The sequence below is a fragment of the Crotalus tigris genome, unplaced genomic scaffold (genome assembly GCF_016545835.1).
Source record: "Crotalus tigris isolate CLP2741 ecotype Arizona unplaced genomic scaffold, ASM1654583v1 scf7180000018765.387419, whole genome shotgun sequence".
In the NCBI taxonomy this organism is placed as follows: domain Eukaryota; kingdom Metazoa; phylum Chordata; class Lepidosauria; order Squamata; family Viperidae; genus Crotalus; species Crotalus tigris.
In genome coordinates this window covers 88,804-107,500 of record NW_024097188.1, presented here as the reverse complement: position 1 = coordinate 107,500, position 18,697 = coordinate 88,804, and the positions used below count along the sequence as shown (strand labels likewise).

Here is an 18,697-nt window from a genome sequence, read left to right as displayed (position 1 = left end):
AGGTCATCTAGTCCAACCCCCTGCTCGAGCAGGAGACCTTTACAGAATGACAGAATCACAGAGCTGGAAGAAGGGACCTCGGAGGTCTTCTAGTCCATCCCCCTGCTCGGGCAGGAAACCCTTACAGAGTCACAGAATAACTAGAGTTGGAAAAGGGACCTCAGAGGTCATCTAGTCCATCCCCCTGGTCGAGCAGGAGACCCTCACAGAATGACAGAATCACAGAGTTGGAAAGGGACCTCAGAGGTCATCTAGTCCAACCCCTGCTCAAGCAGGAGATCTTTATAAAATCATAAGAGTTGGAAGGGACCTTGGAGGTCATCTAGTCCAACCCCCTGCTCAGGCAGGAAACCCTTACAGAGTCACAGAATAACTAGAGTTGGAAAAGGGACCTCAGAGGTCATCTAGTCCAACCCTCTGCTCGAGCAGGAGACCCTCACAGAATGACAGAAGAATAGAGTGGGAAGGGACCTCAGAGGTCATCTAGTCCATCCCCCTGCTCAGGCAGGAGACCCTGAGAGTCACAGAATAACTAGAGGTGGAAAAGGGACCTCGAGGTCTTCTAGTCCAGCCCCCTGCTCGGGCAGGAGACCCTCACAGAATGACAGAATTGGAAGAAGGGACCTCAGAGGTCCTCTAGTCCACCCCACTACCCCCCTCCACCCCGCTCGAACAGGAAAGCCTGCTCGATGCTCCCCTTTCCCTTCGAGCTGAGATTCAACAGGGAAAGTTTGGAGAGCTTTTTTGCCCGGGCTCCCAAAAGGGAGGGGGAGCCTGCGGGGGACGTGGCTGCTCAGGGCGGAGGGTCCTTGGATGGGAGGAGGTGCCAAGCGCAGGAGGACCCCTCCCCCTTCCCAGGGAGGCTGGCCCTGAGGGCTCCAGCCCGCCGGCCTGGTTAGACCCGGCCTCTCTCCTTGGCCTCCTTTCCCTCCAGCGCTCGCTCACCGCGATCTTGCGGGTGGTCTTCCAGCCTTTGGTCTGGTCCGAGAGGTCACAGGAGGTCATGAGGAGGCACAGGAGGAGGCTGTGGTGCTGCTTGTTGGCTGGGTCATAGCCAACTACAAAAGGGGGGGGGAAGAAGAGGAGGAGGAGGAAAGGAGGAAAGGGAGAGAGAGAGAGAGAGAGAGAGAAGGAAAGAGAAGGGAAGAGTAGGAGAAAAAGTGGGAGGGAGGGAGGAAGGGAAGGAAAAGAAAAAAAAGGAAGGGAAGAAAAAGAAAGGAAGGGAAGGAAGGGAGGGAGGGAGGAATGAAGGAAAGAAGGAAGAGAAAGAAAGAAAGAAAGAAAGGAAGAAAGAAAGGAAGGAAGGAAGGAAGGAAGGAAGGAAGGAAGGAGGAAGGGAAAGGAGGAAGGGAAAGGAAGGAAAGGGAGGGACGAAGGGAGGGAGAGGAGAAAAGGAAGGAACGAAAGAACAAAGGGAGAGAGGGAGGAAAAAGGAAAAGGAAGGGAGGGAGGGAGAAAGAGAGAAAAAAAGAAAGGAGGAAGGGAAAGGAAGGAGGGATGAAGGGAGGGAGAGGAGAAAAGGAAGGAACAAAAGAATGAAGGGAGGGAGGATGGAAAGGAGGAAAAAGTAGGAGAAGGAAGGAAGGAAAAGAAAGAAAGAAAGAAAGAAAGAAGGGAAAGGAAGGAGGGATAAAGGAAAGGAGAGGAGAAAAGGAAGGAACGAAAGAATGAAGGGAGGGAGGATGGAAAGGAGGAAAAAGTAGGAGAAGGAAGGAAGGAAGGAAAGAAAAAAGAAAGAAAGAAAGAAAGAAAGAAAGAAAGAAAGAAAGAAAGAAAGAAAGAAAGGGAGGTGAAGGAGAAGATAAAGCAATACAGAGAGAAGGGGAAAAAAGAAGTATATTTGCCTAAATGCACCTAATGCAATTTTCATCCTTGCCTCAGAGATCGCCCCTACTTGATGAACAGACCCAGCGCCCGACACAAAATCTATTCTTTTGGGCATCCTCCTTTTCAGGATCAGTCTCCCTGCTTTCGGGATCGTCGGAACATGGTCCAAACGCGTCTCCCCCCCCCCCGAGAGAAACTTCCTTCAAAAAATAATAATAATAATAATAAAGTTGGAAGGACCTTGGAGATCATCTAGTCCAACCCCCTGCTCAGGCAGGAAACCCTATACCATTTCGGACAAATGGCTGTCCAGTCTCTTAGAATAGAATAGAGTTGGAAGGGACCTTGGAGGTCATCTAGTCCAACCCCCTGCTCAGGCAGGAAACCCTACACCATTCCGGACAAACGGCTGTCCAATTGATTCCGTAGTTAGTAAATATCCACTTTTCTCCTGGTTGACTTCATTTCTGAGCTGTCATTTCAGACGTGACTTGTTCTAAAAATACGCAGGCAGTCCTCGGCTTACGACCATCAGAAACATGGTTGTAAAGCAAGTCTGGCTTCCAAGCTGGCTTGTCAGAAGGTCACAAAAAGGGATCACGTGACCCCACGACCATCGTAAGTACGCGCCGGTTGGCGAGCATCTGCCCCGTGACCCCCTGGGGATGCTGCCACGGTCGTAAGGGTGAAAACGGCCATAAGTCACTTTTTTCCGTGCTGTTGTAACTTCCAACGGTCATTAAACAAATAATTGCAAGTGGAAGGCCACCTTCTCATCACAAACACACTCACAGGCATTGTTGATTGTTATATAACTAATGTCAATGCAGGTAATGCTATTTTGAACCATTTGATGGCTATTTTCTAGTACGTGATTGTATTTTGATAAGATTATTATGCATGTGATGATTATTACATCTTAATACTTGTATACCTAGACAACCCACTGTTCAATGTAGAAATGGGATTTTAAAAATAATAATAATAATACAAAAAATTAAAAACAACAACAACTGAGTTCCACTTGAGGAAACCCATATCTGAGGAGCTTGTGTGTAGAGATGTGTTGGTCCAGGTTGTGTCCGGGAAACAAACACACCTTTTTGTCCTTTAGGGATTGGGTGAGGTCCTTCCAGATCTGCCCACCCCTGAAGAAGGACCTCAATTTGGGAAGGACGGGGTGCCCCGCTTTACCGTCGGCCATCTTCTGCAGGTCTTTGAAGATCCTCAAGTGATGGGCCAGGTCGGTGGCCAGGATGATGTCCCTCATCAGATCCAGCATCCTTTGGTAATCCTGTGGGATCAAGCGGTCTCTGCTTCACCGTCTTTCACTACTACGTGATCGAGAGAGGCTGCCCCTGGCCCAAAGGGGGGCACCTGAGCCGGAGGCCCCTCTAAGAAGTCCCAGGTGGGACTCTGAAACTCCATCAGCAACTTGGAGAAGGTGGTGGAACAGTTTGGGGGCAACAACTGGATCTTCGGTGACCAAAGACCCCCTGGGCAATTTGGGAACTGGGCCTGATCGAAGTGCAAGGTCTCTCGGCCTTCGCAACTTTAAAGAGGGGTGGACTTCAACTCCCAGAATTCCCTAGCCAGAAAGCTTTAAGATGGGTGGACTTCAACTCCCAGAATCCCCCAGTCGGCACAGGTGGACTTCAACTCCCATAATTCCCAAGCTGGCATGCTTTAAAATGGGTGGACTTCAACTCCCAGAATTCTCCAGCCAGAATACTTTAAGGTGGGGGGAATTCAACTCCCAGAATCCCCCAGTCAGCACAGGTGGACTTCAACTCCCAGAATTCCCCAGCCAGCAAGGGTGGACTTCAATTCCCAGAATTCCCAGCCACCAGAGCTGGACTTCAACTCCCAGAATCCCCCAGCCAGCAAAGAGTGGACTTCAATTCCCAGAATTCCCAGCCACCAGAGCTGGACTTCAATTCCCAGAATTCCCAGCCACCAGAGCTTGACTTCAACTCCCAGAATCCCCCAGCCAACAAGGGTGGACTTCAACTCCCAGAATTCCCAGCCACCAGAGCTGGACTTCAATTCCCAGAATTCCCAGCCACCAGAGCTGGACTTCAACTCCCAGAATCCCCCAGCCAGCAAAGGGTGGACTTCAACTCCCAGAATTCCCAGCCACCAGAGCTGGACTCCAACTCCCAGAATCCCCCAGCCAGCAAAGGATGGACTTCAACTCCCAGAATCCCCCAGCCAGCAAAGAGTGGACTTCAACTCCCAGAATCCCCCAGTTAGCACACCCCAGACTACCTGGGGAGGGGATCCAAACAAGTCAAGGCCGTATCTGTCCCTGTGTGCCATCAAAACAAAACCCTGACCCCTTTTTGGCAGCCCCCTCCTCAATTCCCCCCCCCCCGGTGGAGGAGAGGGGGTGTCCGAGCCTGTCTGGGGGCTCACCTTGCGGGAGAAATGGTCGAAGATGTTGCAGCCGTGCGTGTTCAGGATGGCGATGGCCTGGGCAAAATGGTGTCTCTGCGACAAACAAACACAACCACAGAGATGGAGAGGAATCGATTTGCATCGGGGGACTCACACAGCAATCCTTTGGAAGTGTGTAACCAGCCCGTGCAAGAGCATCATCAGTGCGTGACACAGACTCAGGCCGTCCTCAACTTACGACCGCAACGGAGCTTCGGAGAAGAGCTTGACTGCCTCTTCTGTGGGGCAGCCCCTGAGATACTGGAAGGCTGCTCTCCTGTCCCCCTTCGTCCTTCTCGTCGTTAAACGAGACATTCCCTCATTCCTGCCACTGTTATTCCTATATTTTATCCTTTATCGCTTCTTGTCCTGCCTTCAGGTGCTTTGGAGAAGAGGTGGACCCCCATGTCTACAACTCTATGTTCTAGTGCAGTGGTTCTCAACCTTTTTAATGCCGCGACCCCCCAACCGGTCGTAGGTCGAGGACTACTCCACCAGTCGTAAGTCGAGGACTGCTCAACGGGTGCAGCCCCGTTTGCAGAATGGGACTTTTGGCAGGCTCAGCAGGGCAGAGACAGCCTGGACAATTCCTATGGGCTTTTGAAAGCCAATAGAATCAGACTCTAGTCAAGAGAGTCTATTCTATTGGCTTTCAAAAGCCAATAGAAGAAAAGGGAGTAGCACAGCTAAGGAAAAGGGGGGAAAAAATGGCGGACTGCGTTGTTTGGCGACCCCCGTGAAATGGACCAAAAGGGGACCGACCCACAGGCTGAGAACCACTGGTCTAGTTGTCCTCCTATTCCAGGGGTCTTCAAATGTGGCTCTTTTATGACTTATGGACTTAAACTCCCAGAATTCCTCAGCCAGCCATGCTGGCTGAGGAATTCTGGGAGTTGAAGTCCACAAGTCACAAAAGGGCCACATTGGAAGACCCCTGTCCTATTCCATACAAAACGAGTCGATCCTTCTTGGCTGTGGGGCTGATCCCCATCTTCCTTTACCTCCATCACGGATCCTTCGGAACTGTACAAAGCCGCCAGGACGGATTTCTGGAAGAGAGAGAATGGAGACAGGTCTCATTGGCGGGGTCTAGCTATGGGCGAAGGAGACCCCCGAGGGGTAGGGGGTGGCTGAACGAAAACAGAGCAGACAATGGGATGGGTGGGAATGGCCCTAAGTTGGCTAGAATCGGAAGCTTCTCCGGAGTTTTTCTGCATCTCTTTAAGGCAGGGGTCTTCAAACTTGGTCCTTTGATGACTTCTGGACTTCAACTCCCAGAATCCCCCAGCCAGCATGCTTTAAGATGGGTGGACTTCAACTCCCAGAATTCCCCAGACAGCATGCTTTAAGATGGGGGGACGTCAACTCCCAGAATACCCCAGCCAGATTGCTTTAAGATGGGAGGGCTTCAACTCCCAGAATTCCCCAGCCAGGATGCTTTAAGATGGGGGGACTTCAACTCCCAGAATACCCCAGACAGGATGCTTTAAGATGGGGGGACCTCAACTCCCAGAATTCCCCAGCCAGGATGCTTTAAGAAGGGTGGACTTCCTCCCAGAATTCCCCAGCCAGGATGCTTTAAGATGGGGGGACTTCAACTCTCAGAATTCCCCAGCCAGGGTGCTTTAAGATGGGGGGATTTCAACTCCCAGAATCCCCCAGCCAAGATGCTTTAAGAAGGGTGGACTTCAACTCCCAGAATTCCCCAGACAGCATGCTTTAAGAAGGGTGAACTTCAACTCCCAGAATCCCCCAGACAGCATGCTTTAAGAAGGGTGGACTTCAACTCCCAGAATCCCCCAGCCAGGGTGCTTTAAGAAGGGTGGACTTCAACTCCCAGAATCCCCCAGCCACCAGAGTTGGACTTCAACTCCCAGAGTTCCTGAGCCAGCATGGGTGGACTTCAAGTCCCAGAATTCCCAGCCCCCCCCCCCAGAGCAGCCCCCCCAACCTTACCGAGGCCACCTGAAAAGAATTGTTGGTGCCTCGGTGGTCCAGGTCGTGGCACATGCAGGAGACGAACAGGGCGAAGATTTCAATGTCTCTGCGGAGAAGAAAAAGATCGGAGGGCATCAGTTCCGGGCTGCATGAACAGAGGGACGGCATCAGGATCACGAGAAACGCTGGCCAAGCGGAACAGAGAGGGAAGGGGACCTTGGAGGTCATCTAGCCCAGCCCCCTGCTCAGGCGGGAGACCCTGTCTCATTTCAGACAAAGGGCTGTCCAGCCTCTTCTTAAAAACCTCCAGGGATGGAGCACCCACAACTTAGTAGTAGTAATAATAATAATAATAATATAATAATGATAATAATAATGATAATAATAATAACAACAAAACTTGGAAGCCACCTTGAAGATCATCTAGTCCAGCCCCCTGCTGCTCAGGCAGGAAACCTGATTAAAACTGATTAATTAATAGAATCACAGAATTGGAAGGGACCTTGGAGGTCATCTAGTCCAGCCCCCTGCTGGAAACCCTATACTTCTATAGGGTCTATAACCCTATTGTTAGCCACCTGGAGTCTGCGGGAGTCGGGCGGTCTATACATTTTAATAAATAAATAAATAAATTAACAGAATCACAAGAGTTGGAAGGGACCTTGGAGGTCATCTAGTCCAGCCCCCTGCTGCTCAGGCAGGAAACACTACACTTCTGGAGGCAAGTCGTTCCACTGATTAATGAACAGAATCACAAGAGTTGGAAGGGACCTTGGAGGTCATCTAGTCCAGCCCTCTGCTGCTCAGGCAGGAAACGCTATATTTCTGGAGGCAAGTCGTTCCACTGATTAATGAACAGAATCACAAGAGTTGGAAGGGACCTTGGAGGTCATTTAGTCCAGCCCCCTGCTGCTTAGGCAGGAAACCCGGCCTCGACCATTCTGGACAAAGGGTTGCCCAACCTTCTTCTGACGACCCCTGGCGTACATTAAGCCCCCTCCATCCTGCCCACTTACTCCAGATAGTTGACGAGCTCCAGGTTCTTGTAGAGCAGGTAGCAGAAGTGGGAGACGGAGAAAGCGTGCGTCCAGTTGTGATACGGAGGGTCCCGGTACCCCTTTTTCACCATCAGGCAGAACCTGAGTAGAAGGACCAAAAGAAAAAACGAAAGAAAGAAAGAAAGAAAGAAAGAAAGAAAGAAAGGAAGGAAGGAAGGAAGGAAGGAAGGAAGGAAGAAAGAAAGTAAGTAAGTCAGCAAGGCCTTATTGACGCCCCCCCCCAATTGAAGTCTCCTTAAGGGGTCCCTTTCTTGCTGGGGTTCCCAAACTTACCTGACTAGAGTCTGACGGTCGATTTTGTAACTGCTGATGAAATTCATGTCCTGGAGCATGCTCAGAATGGCCTGTGGGGAAAAGAAAGAAAGAAAGAAAGAAAGAAAGAAAGAAAGAAGGAAGGAAGGAAGGAAGGAAGGAAGGAAGGAAGGAAGGAAGGAAGGAAAGAAAGAAAGAAAGAAAGAAAGAAAGAAAGAAAGAAAGAAAGAAAGAAAGAAAGAAAGAAAAATGAGTGGAAGGGAAAGGGTTGATGGGGAAAGAGTCTTCCTGTTGGCAATGGCCAGATTGAAACCTCTGCCCCCCCCCCCCGCCAACATTGTGGCAATGTGGAAGACTGTTGTGATTGCGAGGAGTTGTGACATAGTTTTGATGCCCATTCTCCCCAATCTTGCCCTCTGCTCCCTTTCTCACCCTCTCCCTCCTTCCCTCCTCCTCTTCCTCCTCCCTCTGCCTTTCCCTCTCCACTCCCTCTCTCCCCACTCTTCCTTCTCCTCCTCTTCTTTCTTCTTCCTCTCCCAGCCTTTCCTCTTTCTCTGTCTCCAATCTCTCTCCCTCCCCTCTCTTCCTTCTCTTTCTCCTCCCTTCTCCTCCTTCTTTCTCCTCTTGTTCCTCTTCCTCCTCCTCCCTCTGCCTTTCTCCCTCTCCTTCTCCATTCCCTCTTCCTCTTTCTTCTCCTTCTTTCTTTCTCCTCCTCCTCCTCCCTTCTGTCTCCTTCCTCTCCTTCTCCATTCCCTCTTCCTCTTTCTTCTCCTTCTTTCTTTCTGCTCCTCCTCCTCCCTTCTGTCTCCTTCCTCTCCTTCTCCCTTTTTCTCCTCCTCCTCCCCCTCTCCTTTTCCTTTCCCTTTTCCCTACTCCCTTCCTTCCTTCCTTTCTCCTCTTCCTCCCTTCTTTGTCTCCTTCCCCATCTCAGAGGACACTGAAACGACAGCTTATGCAGAATGTACTGCCCCTGTGACCACGGTTACATGGACAGTCTCGTGGCTACTAGTGGCCTTGTCGGTGGGAGCGCAGATGCTGGTGGCCACAGACAAGGATCGCTTCTTCTGCTCTTGGGCCTGCCCAGGTTCTGGATAGCCCTGACCTTCCTGGCCTTGAGGCCCTTTTCCCCCCCACCATGTACTCAGCTCAGCTTTCCCCTGCAGCTGCTGAGGGGTCTGCGTGGGTGGCAGTTCTGGGTGCAAAAGGCTTTTATGGGTTGATTATTTGATCCTTGATGTTTTTCAACCTACATGGCCTCCCCTGTGTCCCTTGGCAGAGGAGAGTACGTAAAAATCAATCAGTCAATCAATCAGTGAAGAATGAATGAATGAATGCATGCATGAATCAATCAATCAATCAATCAATCAATGAAGAATGTATGTATATATGAATGAATGAATGAATGCATGAATGAATCAATCAATCAATCAAAATTAATCAATCAATGAAGAATCTATGTATGTATGAATCAATCAATCAATCAATCAAGCAGTCAATCAATGAATCTATGTATGTAATGAATGAATCAATCAGTCAGTCAGTCAATCAATCAATGAAGAATGTATGTATGTATGAATGCATGCATGCGTGCATGAATCAATCAATCAATCAAAATCAATCAATCAATCAATGAAGAATATATGTATGTATGTATGTATGAATGAATGAATCAATCAGAATCAGTCAATGAAGAATGAATGTATGCATGCATGCATGCATGAATCAATCAATCAGTCAATCAATCAATGAAGAATGTATGTATGTATGAATGAATGAATGCATGCATGAATCAATCAATCAATCAATCAGTCAATGAAGAATGTATGTATGTATGTATGAATCAATCAATCAATCAATAAGTCAATCAGTCAATGAAGACTGAATGTATATATGAATGAATGAAAGCATGAACGAACGAACGAATGAATCAATCAATCAATGAAGAATGAATGTATGAATGAATGAATGAATCCACCAGCCAGGCAACCAATCAACCAATCAATCAATCTTTTCAGGTGCTTCAAGCAGCCAAACCAGATCAATCAATCAATCAGTCAATCAATCAATGAAGAATGTATGTATGTATGAATGAATGCATGCATGCATGAATCAATCAATCAATCAATCAGTCAATGAAGAATGTATGTATGTATGTATGAATCAATCAATCAATCAATAAGTCAATCAGTCAATGAAGACTGAATGTATGTATGAATGAATGAATGCATGAACGAATGAATCAATCAATCAATGAAGAATGAAAGTATGAATGAATGAATGAATCCACCAACCAGGCAACCAATCAACCAATCAATCAATCTTTTCAGGTGCTTCAAGCAGCCAAACCAGATCAATCAGTCAATGAAGAATGTATGTATGTATGTATGAATCAATCAATCAATCAATCAGTCAATGAAGAATGTATGTATGTATGTATGAATCAATCAATCAATCAATCAGTCAATCAGTCAATGAAGAATGAATGTATGTATGAATGAATGAATGCATGAACGAACGAACGAATGAATCAATCAATCAATGAAGAATGAATGCATGAATGAATGAATGAATCAACCAACCAGCCAACCAATCAATCAATCTTTTCAGGTGCTTCAAGCAGCCAAACCAGGATTAACGCTCACCATTGATGTGTCGTCCTCAGGAAGGGATCGTGGCGTGTAGGTGAATTTGGCAAAGTCCGGATCGAAGTCCGAAACCGGGGTGATCCCTTCATGGAGAAGCTTGGTGTGCTCATCCTCAGAGACCTGGAAGAGAAAAGGGGGTCCATGTTTCCAAAATGGAGGGGGGGTCTTCTTCTTTCATCTCATTTTTATTCATTCTGGCGCAGCCTCCGGCTCCAGGTTGGGACCCCCCAAATTATTCTTCTGACAGGCAGGGATCGTTCATTTAGCTCAGTGTTCCTCAACCTTGACCATTTTAAGGCGTGTGGACTTCAACTCCCAGAATTCCACAGCCAGCATTGCTGGCTGTGGAATTCTGGGAGTTGAAGTCCACACGCCTTAAAATGGTCAAGGTTGAAAAACACTGGTTTTTATTTTAGCCTGTAGGATTACCTTCATGTGATACATCATCATCTCGTTGGCCAAGTGACTCCGGTACTGAGCCTCACGGACCTTCTTGTAGAGCAAGGACTGCGAGAAGAAAAAAAAGAAGATTTAGTCCAGTGGTTCTTAACCTGGGCGATATCGCCCTCCCAGGGGGTGATTTTGTTTTTCAGGGGGGCGATGGAACGAAAACGGGCGATGCGGGGTCGAAGGATCGAAAAGGGGGCGATATGGGGGCGATGGAGCGAGAAGTTTGGGGGACACTTTTGAGACGTTTTCGTACAGTGAATCGCTGCCTATCTGTCGTGCGAAAACATCCGATCGCTCGCTCTTAGTGGATTGAATTGTGTTTTCCAATGTTCCTCCAGCTAGCTTCAGTAGATATGTGAAGACGCATCGCTTATCTTCATGCGCGTGGCGCAGCAGCCTCTACCCTTTTTATATTTCTTTTTGCGTCTTAAATTTCACTTGTAATTCAATCATTAAATGTTACTGTTTTTCTTTTCGGGCCTTTCACTTTCTTGCCACTGAATTTTGTTTTCAACGTGGTCATTCCATTGAAGTGTCTTGAATAAATAAGATAATAACGAAATACACGTATCACGAAGTTTGGGAGTAAAGTGACGGGTGGCACCAAAGTTTTTCAAACAGTTGAGATCTGGGGAAAAGACTGGAAATAAATTATTTGCATCGATACGTCCTGATGACAATTTTAAAGAAAACAAAAAAAGGGTTTGCATAAATCGAAGAATTATTTCCTATGTTGTGATTGAGAGGTTATGTTGGGGAGGGGGGCAATGACAACTTCCTCATTGGCTCAAGGGGGCAATTTTTTTCAAAAAGGTTAAGAACCACTGATTTAGTCGGTCCATCCTGGAGCACGCAACTTCTCTACGGGAGATATTAATGAAAGTTAATGTTCAGGGCTTCCCCCCCCCCCCCCGAAGCCCTCTTCCACAAACTTCTTTGCCAGCTTCAGTCGGGGTGCATTGGGGTTACAGGTCCCCAAAGTTCCCCAAAGGTCAGCGGAAGCGTCTGGTCTGCACCGGGATAAGGGCCCAGAGGCGTTGGGGGAAAAAAGAGAATAAAACCAGCGTACGTGGGCGATGCTGATGCCGCAGTAGATGGAGAAGGCGGTGGCCAGGTCCTCGTCAAATTTGCTAAACCAGGGCCCGTTGATTTTGTTAACCAGCTCGGCCACGCCAATCACCTCTGCAGGACGAGAGGAGATAAAGGGTGAGGAAGAGGATGGTGATGGAGGAGGAGGAGGAGGAGGAGGAGGAGGAGGAGGAGGAGAGATAGGGCTGCTGGCTATGAGCTAGCCCTGTAATGCAGCTGCAGAAACGATGCCAGTTTTGGGCAGAGTCCTCAGAAAAGCTGTTTTTCTGAACCAAGAAACGGTTGAGCTGAATTCCTGCACTGGAAGGGCTCAGGCTGCAGGTAAATAAAGTGGCAGCTTTAAACTGTGGCAACTTTACGACAGGTGGGCTTCAATTCCCAGAATTCCCTAGCCAGCTAACCCTTCCTTCCTTCCTTCCTTCCTTCCTTCCTTCCTTCCTTCCTTCCTTCCTTCCTTCCTTCCTTCCTTCCTTCCTTTCCTCCTTCCTTCCTTCCTGCCACCCTCCTTCTCCTTTCTTCCAGAAGCAGTGAGTGCTCCAACACTGGAAGTTTTAAAGAAGAGACTGGACAGCCATTTGTCTGAAATGGTATAGGGTTTCCTGCCTGACGGGGTTGGACTAGATGACCTCCAATGTCCCTTCCAACTTTATCATCATCATCAGCTGAGTTCCTTCCTTCCTTCCTTCCTTCCTTCCTTCCTTCCTTCCTTCCCATCCCCCCTTTCTTTTCTTTTCCTTCCTTCCTCCCTCCCTCCTTCCCTTTCTCCCTTTTTCCTTCCTTCCTTCCTTCTTTCCTTTCTCCCTCGCCGTCCCTCCTTCATTTTCTTTTCCTTCCTTCTTTCCTCCCACCCTCCTTCTCCTTCCTTCCTTCCTTCCTTCCTCCCCATCCCTCCTTCCTTTTCTTTTCCTTCCCTCCTTCCTCCCCGTCCCTCCTTCCTTCCTTCCTTCCCATCCTTCCTTCCTTTTCTTTTCCTTCCATCCTTCCTCCTTCCTTCCTTCCCTTTTTCCTTCCTTCCTTCCTTCCTTGCCGTCCCTCCTTCCTTTTCTTTTCCTTCCTTTTTTCCTCCCACCCTCCTTCTCTTTTCTTCCTCCTTTCCTCTCTCCCTCCTTCCCTCCTTTTCCCTTCCTTCCTTCCTTTCTCCCTCACTGTCTCTCCTCCCTCCCTCCCTTTTTTCCCTTCCTTCCTTCCTCCCTCCCTCCCTCCCCTTCCCTCCCTCCTTTTCTTTTCCTCCCCCCTCTTTATCACTCTCTTTCCCTCCCTCCTGGCAGATAATGTCTCCTTCGGAGGCGTTTCGGGGACTTAAAGGACAGGCGCCTGGCGTGCAGCTGCAGGATGGCCGTCTCCTGGCACTGTCTGAGCGTGTCCTGGCGGCCTCTCGGCCAGGGGTGCCCAGGACACCCGAATCTCCCCCGCGGTCGGGCTGCTCACCCTGGTTCTCATCTTTGATGGGGAAACAGAGGATGTTCCTGGTGCGAAAGCCGGTGCTGTCGTCCACCCCGCGGTAGAAGAGGGGGTGGGAATAAGCATCCTTGATGTTCAGGATCTTGCCCGTGGTGGCCACGTGGCCGGCGATGCCCTGATCGGCTGGAATCCGGATTTCGTAGCTCTGTACCCAGGGATGGAGAACATGCTGGTTACTCCAAATATCTTTCTCTTTTGCTTTACTTAGTTCATAAAACAACGCGAAGAGCAGAACAAATATAAAACGATCACGAAAGGCAAAGGGGAGTGCAGGAAAAAGAAAGCAACACAATCACCACTTAAATGACGCACAAAGAGAGACAACAAGGGTCTGCTGGTTTGAGTGAGGAAATCAGTGTTTTTCAACCATGGCAACTTTAAGATGGGGGGACTTCAACTCCCAGAATCCCCAAGCCAGCATGCTTTAAGATGAATGGACTTCAACTCCCAGAATCCCCCTGACAGCATGTTTTAAGATGGGTGGACTTCAACTCCCAGAATCCCCCAGCCAGCATGCTTTAAGATGGGTGGACTTCAACTCCCAGAATCCCCCCAACAGCATGCTTTAAGATGAATGGATGTCAACTCCCAGAATTCCCCAGCCAGCATGCTTTAAGATGGGGGGACTTCAACTCCCAGAATCCCCTAGACAGCATGTTTTAAGATGGGTGGACCAACTCCCAGAATCCCCCATCCAGCATGCTTTAAGATGAATGGATGTCAACTCCCAGAATCCCCCAGCCAGCATGCTTTAAGATGGGTGGACTTCAACTCCCAGAATCCCCCAGCCAGCATGCTTTAAGATGAATGGACGTCAACTCCCAGAATCCCCTAGACAGCATGCTTTAAGATGGGTGGACTTCAACTCCCAGAATCCCTAGTCAGCATGCTTTAAGATGGGTGGACTTCAACTCCCAGAATCCCCTAGACAGCCTGCTTTAAGATGGGGGGGACTTCAACTCCCAGAATCCCCCAGCCAGCATCTTGCCCAGGTTGAGAGGTATTGGTGGAGACAGAGAGAGAGCGAACACAGCAGTTACACCCTGCCATTTCAGTAAAAAATGGCTTATATTTCACTTTAATTGTCCATAAATTCTCCAAGTCGGTAAGCAACTCATTCATAACTTACAAGTTAACATCTAAGGAGGGAAATGGCTTTTTGAAAGATTTATTTTTTTGCAAAACCTCCACACCCAGCCTTGGGCTAAACAGACCCAGATTTACAAAGCACTCAAACCAAAGAGAGAAAGTCTCTTCAGCTGGGATGAAACCTGACATGTCCTGCTCTGAAGTCTGTGTTTTTAACCACAGCTCGTGAGAAAGAAAGGAAAAAAAAGGCACGATTTCTGAGTTTTGGCCGCCGTTCCCATAATTTGGGGAGCAAGCAGACTTTATCATGAGACAAACGAGCAGAGGACTAAGAAGAGGAATAGTAAGCATAGCTATATTATTATTGTTGTTGTTGTTGTTGTTGTTATTGGTCATTGCACAGTCAGCCAGATGTTCATACTGGATTTGGCATTTTTGTCTACCTATCGAGTCATTATGATGATGATGATGTAGTCCTAGACTTACGACCGTAATTGAGCCCCAGATTTATGTTGCTAAGTGAGACATTTGTTAAGTGAGTTTTGCCCCATTTTATGACTTTTCTTGCCACCGTTGTTAAGTGGATCAAAGCAGTTGTTACATTTGGTAACACAGTCGTTAAGTGAATCTGGCTTTCCCCCTCTCCCTCTCCCCCCCTCTTTTGCCCTCTGCCCCCTTCCTCTCCCTCCCTCCTCCTCCTCCTCCTCCTCCTCCCTCTGCCTTTTCTTCTCTCCCCCCTCTTCCTTCTCTTCATTCCTCCTCCTCCTCCCTTCCCTTTCTCTTTCTCCTACTTCTCCTCTTCTCCCTCTCCCCATTCCTTCTCTCTCCCCTCTTCCTTCTCTTTCTTTCTCCTCCCTTCCCTCTTTCTCCTACTTCTCCTCTTCTCCCTCCCTTCTCCGTCCTGTCTCTTCCTTTCTCTTCTTCCTCCCTTCTTTTTCTCCTCCTCCTCCTCCTTACTCTTCTTCCTTCTTCCCCTTTGCCTTTCCCTCCTGCTCCCCTCCCTCCCTCTCCCTTGTTCCTTTCTTTCTTTCTTTCTTTCTTTCTTTCTTTCTTTCTTTCTTTCTTTCTTTCTTTCTTTCTTTTTCTTTCTTTCCTCCTCCTCCTCCTCCTCCTCCTCCTCCTCCTCCTCCTTCTCTCTCCCCCTCTCACTTTGCTTGTCAGGTCACAAAATGTGATCACATGACCTCGGGATGCTGCAACTGTCACGAGTACATGCCAGTTGCCAAGCGTCTGAATCTTGATCACGTGACCCTGGGGAATGCTGCAACGGTCATGAGTGTGAAAAATGGTCGTAAGTCCCTTTTTTCAGTGCCGTTGTAAACTTTGAATCATCACTAAGTCGTAAACTGAGGACCAAATTCAGGCCCTTTCCATTTGAATCTCTCTCTTTCTCTCTCTCTCTCTCTCTCTCTCTTTTTAATGGCTGTCTATCCCTAGTCGGGAATTTAGAACGACATCTTGGTCTCGCAGCCGAATCGTGACGCTCTTCTGCAACGTTTGAATGGTTTGAAATCTTGATATATTTTTTTAAAAACAAAAAATATGAACGTTGATCTTCTATTAGCGAGTAAATCTGCAACCTCTATAATAATAATAATGATGATGATGATGAAGAAGAAGTTGGATGGTACCTTGGAGGTCATCTAGTCCAACCCCCTTATTCTGGAACATATATGTAACCCCAACTAGAGAGCAGGTATCAGCATGTTAGAATATCCGGCAGTTATTGGGTTAAATCAGTGGTTCTCACCCTGTGGGTCGGGACCCCATTTGGGGTCGAACGACCATTTCACGGGGGTCGCCAAACAACGCAGTCCGCCATATTTTTCCCCTTTTCCTTAGCTGTGCTACTCCCTTTTCTTCTATTGGCTTTTGAAAGCCAATAGGATAGACTCTCTTGAATAGAGTCTAATTCTATTGGCTTTCCAAAGCCAATAGGAATTGTCCAGGCTGTCTCTGCCCTGCTGAGCCCGCCAAAAGTCCCATTCTGCAAACGGGGCTGCACCAGTTGAGTAGTCCTCAACTTACGACCGGTTGGGGGTCGCGGCATTAAAAAGGTTGAGAACCACTGGGTTAAATGCTAGGTCTGTTGATGGGTCAGTGGGAGGAGTCTAAAAAGGTCATTGGGAGACTTCCTGGACACAAGCCACATGGGAAGGTCTTTGTCTGTAAGAAGCATGGGCCATGGAAGGTCACACAATAAGCCTGAGCCGTTATAAAGATGGTATGGAAGAGCATCATACTTTTACCTAAAGAGATGGTCTGAAGAAATGGACAAAAGATGTATTTTCCAGGAGGAACAACCACAGCGTGAATGCAAGTAATCTTTCTAATAAATATACTTTTTGTTTATTATAAGATCATTTCTTTTGAGTTATCTATCTGACTTGATAGGTGTTTTATATCAGAGTCAGAATACCCCTATCCCATTTCAGACAAATGGCTGTCCAGTCTCTTCTTTAAAACTTCCAGAAGGCGGAAATTGGGTTTAAAGCCATTCCTCGGATTACGACCGTTTGTTTGGTGAAGCTACAACGGCACTGAAAAAAAAAGACTTGGGACGGCGTTTCACAGTTACGACCGTTGCTGCCTCTCCGTGGTCACGTGATAAAAATCCAGGCACTTGGCAACTCATAACAACTGTTGCAGGATCCCGGGGGTCACGCAATCACAATTTGTGATCTTCCCAGCTGGCTTCTGATGAGCAAAGTCAATGGGGGGGGATGCTGGATTCACTTAACGGCCGCCTGGCTCACTTAACAATGATATGGATCTGCTTAACGACGGTGGGGGAAAAAAAAGTCTTAAAACCAGGCGTGGCTCACGCGACCGTCTTTCCTAGCAGTGGGATTTCTGATCTGGGTTGTGGGCCAGCTGAGTTATGCTTTCTCTCCTCCATTCAGAATGGCAGAATAACCCAGTTGGAAGGGACCTGGGAGGTCTTCTAGTCCAGCCCCCCCCCCCCCCGTTTCCTCTCGGCCTCCGGTTCCCCTGCGTGTCTCACCTCGTCATCCACCACTCCGCCGTCGAAGACCTTGGCCACCAGTTCGTGACTGCTTCGGTCCAGCAGGAAAACCGAACATCTGAAAGGGAGTCCCGTGAGGGAAGAGGGTGAGGAGAGAGCCTCCAGGCGGGAAACAGGGGAGGAGGAGGAGGAAGAATAGAAGAATAGAAGAAGAAGAAGAAGAAGAAGAAGAAGAAGAAGAAGAAGAAGAAGAGGAGGAGGAGGAGGAGGAGGAGGAGGAGGAGGAGGAGGAAGAATAGAAGAAGAAGAAAAAGAGGAGGAGGAGGAAGAAGAAGAATAGAAGAAGAATAGAAGAAGAAGGAGGAGGAAGAGGAGGAAGAATAGAAGAAGAGGAGGAGGAAGAAGAATAGAAGAAGAAGAATAGAAGAAGAAAAAGAGGAGGAGGAGGAAGAAGAAGAATAGAAGAAGAATAGAAGAAGAAGGAGGAGGAAGAGGAGGAAGAATAGAAGAAGAAGAAAAAGAGGAGGAGGAAGAAGAATAGAAGAAGAATAGAATAGAAGAATAGAAGAAGAGGAGGAGGAGGAAGAATAGAAGAAGAAGAATAGAAGAAGAATAGAAGAAGAAGGAGGAGGAAGGAAGAAGAAGAATAGAAGAAGAATAGAAGAAGAAGGAGGAGGAAGAGGAGGAAGAATAGAAGAAGAAGAAAAAGAGGAGGAGGAGGAAGAAGAATAGAAGAAGAATAGAAGAAGAAAAAGAGGAGGAGGAGGGAAGAATAGAAGAATAGAAGAAGAAGGAGGAGGAGGAAGAATAGAAGAAGAAGAATAGAAGAAGAATAGAAGAAGAAGGAGGAGGAAAAGGAGGAAGAAGAAGAATAGAAGAAGAGGAGGAGGAAGAGGAGGAAGAAGAATAGAAGAATAGAAGAAGAAGAAGAAGAAGAGGAGGAGGAGGAAGAATAGAAGAAGAAGAAGAAGAAGAAGAAGAATAGAAGAAGAAAAAGAGGAGGAGGAGGGAAGAATAGAAGAAGGAGGAGGAAGAAGAATAGAAGAATAGAAGAATAGAAGAAGAAGAGGAGGAAGAAGAGGAGGAGGAAGAAGAATAGAAGAAGAAGAAGAGGAGGAGGAGGAAGAAGAATAGAAGAACAATAGAAGAAGAAGAGGAGGAGGAGGAGAAGAAGGGCTAGGATGCGTTTTTTCTATTCCTCCCCGGTCCCGTTTCTTCTTTTCTCTCTCTTTCTCTTTCCTTCCTTCCTTCCTGTTTTTCTTCCTCCCTTCTTTCTTTCCATCTTCCCTACTTCTCTCTCACCCTCCCTTCCTCCCTCTTTCTCTTTTCACTCCTTCCTTCCTCCCTCTTTTTCTTCCTTCATTCTTTCTATCTTCCCCCCTTCTCTCCCTCTCCTTTCCTCCCTTCCACTTTCATTCCATCCTCTTCCTCCATTCCTTCCTCCCCTTTCCTTTTCCTTCTCTCTTTTCATCGATCCTCCCTCCTCC

The 18,697-nt window shown here is 47.8% G+C and overlaps 1 protein-coding gene across 1 annotated transcript in view; it reads right to left on the bottom strand.

Annotated features, from left to right (window-relative positions):
• The window catches only part of PDE2A (phosphodiesterase 2A), an 89,327-nt gene that overhangs the window by 3,349 nt on the left and 67,281 nt on the right, over positions 1 to 18,697 (bottom strand). The window contains exons 16-27 of the mRNA XM_039355877.1: positions 17,250 to 17,328; positions 13,124 to 13,301; positions 11,676 to 11,788; positions 10,586 to 10,663; positions 10,154 to 10,276; positions 7,533 to 7,603; positions 7,218 to 7,340; positions 6,220 to 6,307; positions 5,265 to 5,312; positions 4,243 to 4,317; positions 3,022 to 3,121; positions 946 to 1,058 (exon numbers count right to left, since the gene is read on the bottom strand). Coding sequence (XP_039211811.1) covers positions 946 to 1,058; positions 3,022 to 3,121; positions 4,243 to 4,317; positions 5,265 to 5,312; positions 6,220 to 6,307; positions 7,218 to 7,340; positions 7,533 to 7,603; positions 10,154 to 10,276; positions 10,586 to 10,663; positions 11,676 to 11,788; positions 13,124 to 13,301; positions 17,250 to 17,328 — 1,189 coding nt within the window. The remainder of the gene's footprint in view (positions 1 to 945; positions 1,059 to 3,021; positions 3,122 to 4,242; positions 4,318 to 5,264; positions 5,313 to 6,219; positions 6,308 to 7,217; positions 7,341 to 7,532; positions 7,604 to 10,153; positions 10,277 to 10,585; positions 10,664 to 11,675; positions 11,789 to 13,123; positions 13,302 to 17,249; positions 17,329 to 18,697) is intronic.